This window comes from Otolemur garnettii, unplaced genomic scaffold (genome assembly GCF_000181295.1).
Source record: "Otolemur garnettii isolate 467f Iridium unplaced genomic scaffold, OtoGar3 scaffold00002, whole genome shotgun sequence".
In the NCBI taxonomy this organism is placed as follows: Eukaryota; Metazoa; Chordata; class Mammalia; order Primates; family Galagidae; genus Otolemur; species Otolemur garnettii.
This window is the reverse complement of record NW_003852397.1, coordinates 48,904,706-48,909,651: the sequence shown is the minus strand read 5'-3', so window position 1 is coordinate 48,909,651 and position 4,946 is coordinate 48,904,706. Positions and strand designations below refer to the sequence as shown.

General features: G+C 41.3%; 1 protein-coding gene across 1 annotated transcript in view; it reads right to left on the bottom strand.

The window, feature by feature from the left end:
• Positions 1–745: 745 nt before the first annotated feature.
• The window catches only part of GPD1L (glycerol-3-phosphate dehydrogenase 1 like), a 66,814-nt gene continuing 62,613 nt past the window's right edge, over positions 746–4,946 (bottom strand). Inside the window, exon 8 of the mRNA XM_003781769.3 lies at positions 746–3,607. Coding sequence (XP_003781817.1) covers positions 3,511–3,607 — 97 coding nt within the window. The 3' untranslated portion in view covers positions 746–3,510. The remainder of the gene's footprint in view (positions 3,608–4,946) is intronic.

Genomic DNA, 4,946 nt, shown 5'->3' with positions numbered 1-4,946 from the left:
ACTTGGGAGGCAGAGGCAGGAGAATCGCTTGAGCCCAGGAGCTGGAGGTTGCTGTGAGCTGTGACACTACAGCACTCTACCTAGGGCAATAGCTTGAGGCTCTGTCTCAAAAAAAAAAAAATCAGATGGTGAGATGAGGCTGGGTTCATCCCTAGGTTCTCTATTCTGTTCCATAGATCTATATTTGTATTTTTGTGCCAGTGCCATGCTGTTTTGATCACCGTGGACTTGCAGTATAACCTGAAGTATGGTAACATGATGTCTCCAGGTTTGTTTTTATTTCTAAAAATTGTATTGGGGAGGGAGGGGTTTCTGGTTCCATATGACACGAAGTAGTATTTTTTTAAGTTCTTCAAAGGATGAAGGTGCTTTGATGGGGATTACATTAAATCTGTGATTGCTTTGGGTAGTATGGACATTTTAAAGATGTTGATTCTTCCCAGCCATGAGCATGGTATGTTCTTCCATTTTCCTAGCTTTTAAGGTATATTTGGACTGGGAAGGTGGGGATTGCAAGTTCATTTTTTACTGTACGGTTGGAACTAGAAGGTCTCTACCTAAATTGCAATTATTTAACAATATCAGCAAGCAATGAAAACAAATGTGTTTGAGGGCTGGAATTAAGAAATGAAATCTTTCTTTTAAAAATTGCCTTTAATATTGTAATGCAACATAACTCAGGGGGGAATAAAAGAGCTGACCTAAATACGACTAGTAAAACGAAAAAGAGGCTCTACTGTACAAGTTTGGGGGGTTAAATGTTTATTAAACCAGGCTTTTAAATTATATATCCACCTATAGTCTGTAAACAAATACAGTACACATGTAAGAAAAAGGTTAGCAGGTAAGAACTTATGGAAAAACCAGTATTCCCTTTGTACACCAGCACCTCACCACAATACCCTCCCCCTAGGTTGGTGCCATGGGACCATGATCTAGTTAAAGAGTTAAATGAAAAACCAGAGGTTTAGCTCAACCCCATCTCCTGGGGTGGATTTCAAGACAGATACTTGTTCTACATTATAGTAGGGTGGATTAGATCAAGGCAACAGTGTAGTTTTTACATTCACAGATTGGCTAAAATAGTACAAACTCAACTTCCAATCTTGGGGTCTCCCTCTTTGTAATACCATGATTAATAAGAAATGTGAATTAAAATACATGATGAACCACAGATGATTACAAAAATAGATAACTTGCAGAGGAATAAATATCTATAGTTAGCAAAGCATAAACTTACAAAATTTACCTTTTTCCATAATGTGCAGAATATTGTAAGTATGTTCAAGAGGTACAGTCAGCCGACTTCAGAGTGGTAATTTTGAGGGCATTTGTTTACAGGAAAAACACTCAAGTACAAAACCCAGAGCAGGAAGCGGAATGCGGATGAGAATACACAAAACACACAGAATCCCAATTCCTCACATCTCATTACCCTTCTTAACAGACACAATTAGCTTACAGCCCTTTATGTATCTTAAAAAGTAACTCTGTTACCTATGTACAAACTTTAAAAAAGATTTATCATGAGACAAGCAAGAACTGATTAACTTAACGGTGGTACTAAAACCGCTGAAACTTGTAACATTTTGTGTGCTTTCATTTACTTCTGTGTATGGGGCTTTAAACTGCCCACCAAAATGTTTTAGAGTTTTTAAAATTTCCATGAAAATCGATTCTATAATCATTTCAGGGAGACAAGGAAAAAAATCCCAAACTGGGGTTGGAGGGCAGGCCCAAATCTTACAAAGTTAAGTGGAATTTCATGAGTATATAAATTACATTCACATGGTTCCTTTAATACTTATCAACTGATACATAAGGTAACTGTATAATGCTATTCTGAAACCAATCTCGTTTAAAATTAAGGTGCAGTAATTCCCATTCTCATTCTAGAATTAAAAGCACTTACTCCATACAATGTGCGTTTCAGTGACGTTGACATCTACTTGGTTGTAGGACAGTGCCACCTTAAAGCTTCGATAAAGATTCATGGCAGACCTGAACTGTAAAAGTTCAGAACTAACAATACCACAGGTAGTTACTCATCTTAATTTCTTGCAGGGAATCAAGGGTCTCCTTGACTTGTCATAAGGTTACCTCAGCTTAGAACAGTGTTCCTCAGAGACGCTGGCAAATTTCCTTGCCAAAAATGCCGGTATCTGACATCCCTGGGACTTGCTAGTTTATGTAAACAAGTCCCACTTACATATTAAGATACATTCTATACCTTTGGGCGGGGGGTATAGACGTAGCTTTTCCCAAACTCATTTGCCCTTTCTGGGGAACACCTGGAACAACCACAGGACACTCACTACCTGCAGATCATGGTTTGAGGAGAGCCAAGCTAAAGTCAATTTTCTAAAATAGTGGTTCTCAGACTGTAGTTAAGCATCAGAAACACCCAGAAGACAAGCTGAGGCTCACTTAGCACAGCACGTCAGGAGTCTGGGGTAGGACCCACAAACCTGCACGTCTAAGACACCCAAGTGAAGCTGATGTTGCTGACTAAAGACCACACGTAGAGTGGTGCCCATGGAGATGATGACCTGCCCAAACCTCAGGACACCCTCCTGTGCTTCAGGAAGGGCTGTGCACGGTGTTTGCCATAGCCAGTGAGCTGGAGGTGGAATCAGCCCTGTGGCTTCTTTGACGCTCTTGCGCCTTGGTGCGGCACTTCACTCCTGGCTCTGCCCCAGCTCGCTTGGTCACCAGGCAGAGTGGCTGCATCTTTACAAGAAAAGCATAACCGTGGCCTCTCAGGGATCTGCGAGGCTAGACATGTGTGCAAAAAAGCCCTAACTAACTGTGGTAAACCAGAAGAATGTGTCAGTCACAGCAGGGAAGTCCCGGGTGAGCATTCTGTCTTCTGTTGCCGCTGACCCTTTACAGAAGCATATTCTGGCAGCTAATGAAGGAACAAAGGCTAAAAATGCAGAGAACTGCAGTGAGAGGGAAGTATGTAAGTGGATCACCTGATTTAAAATATCTAATTGTTAAAAAAAATCACCCCACAATCAAAGCAGTTAATTATGCTGGCTTTGAGATAGTGTTTAAAAGTTAAATCAGTTGATCTGTGAACACATTCACTCCTCCACTCTAACTACCATGTTAATGCTGGTTAAATTTCAACATCGAAAGAAAGAGAAAAAAAAAATTCCCCCACTCATGTGCATATGGATTACATCTAACACATTTAGCTGAGATGGTTCCAATTTTATAAGCTACTACAGTGGGGAAATTTCAAAAACGATTTTTAAAAAGGACATTTAATTTTGGTTGGTAGAAACACCCACAGCATGAGACACAAACACACACTCGCACATTCATATGTGTGTTCAGTTGTTGCCTGGTACGTCTTAACCAAGGAACTCCCTCTCCTAATTCAAAAATGAACCTGTAAAAATTCATACACATCCTTGATGGGATTAGACTCGAGCCAACATCATGGTGCCAGGTCTCGGTTTCAGATCAGAAGGCAGAATTTCCCAACACGTTGCATGATTCCCTTTATATATGCTCTGGATGACACTGGAGACAAGACAACATTTCTTGAACGGGTCGGCCTTCATAGCAGATCTGATACACTGCAGTGAACAAGGGAAACCTAGTTGGGAGGAGATGTGAAAAGACAAGGTTAGGCCATGTGGTTTACCTCAGAGAACAAATTAGTTTTTCTGTGCTGCCTAATGGACTGCAGGTTAGCACCTTACTTTGAAAAACACAGTGACCACTTTCTTCACTCCTCTATTATGTAGCCTGAAGAAGCCTCTGTGCTGCGGCTGTTAGACCTTGGTATGACCTAGTCCATCTTCTGCCTAATTGAGTCTAGGGTGCACTGTTTACAAACAAGTCACACAGTACTCCCTCCAGGGTATAAAAAAACGTGGTCATTTATGTAAAGAGCTCTGGTTCAGGCTCTTGGTCAAATCTGAAATGAGTCCAAATATCGGTTAATGTTTTAAAAGATGGGGGAATAAATTTTAAATTTCAAGGAGGTATTGGTCTCCCTTCCCCAAAAAGGATCATCTCCAAATGACAAAGAGTCAATCCACACACCACCATAAATAAGCGGGCCTTGAATGCTCCTGCAGGAATCAAAGAAGGGACACACAATCAGCAAAGCACTCATCTAACTGGAAGCTTGATTTATTTTGCCTTTTCTTTTAAGATGTGAATACAGGCCGGGTGTGGTGGCTCACGTCTATAATCCCAGCACTGTGGAAGGCCGAGACTGGTGGACTGCCTAAGCTTCCCAGTGAGACCTCATCTCTAAACATAGCTGGTGTTGTGGCAAGCAACTGTAGGTCCCAGCTACTTGGGAGGCTGAGTCAAGAGAATACCTTGAGCCCAAGAGTTTGAGGTTGCTGTGAGCTGTGACGCCATGGCACTCTACCCAGGGTGACAAAATGAGACTCTGTCTCACACATACACACACACACACAAAAGGGGGTGAATACAGATACAAGGGAAAGTTTGAAATGGATGAGGGTACAAAGGAATGGGCTAATAATCCATTACAAGAAGAGATAACATTATCTCAGGGTACAGTCGCCTCAGCAAGCATTTTTTTCTAGCAGCAACTGCTAAAGAAATAACTGATTTCAATCAGGCTTTTAAACACACACACAGAGCCCAAGTGAGCTTAGCAGAATCAATAGTCTTAAAGGCCATTCTGAAAATTAGCCGGGCAGAATCCTATAATGACAATTTAATTTAAGAAGAGCAAATAGTGCAAAGAGATCACATGTCTTTATGAAAGTCTATCACTGTAGGTTTTTCCCCCCTTTTTCTTTCTTTCTTTCTTTTTAAAGACATCACGCTGGGGTGCAGTGGGGAAATCATACATGGCCTCTTGCAGCCTCGAACAGCTTAATGATTCTCCTGTGTCAGCCTCCTAACGAGCTAGGAATCAGGTATGTGCCACTCTGCCTGGCTAATTTTTC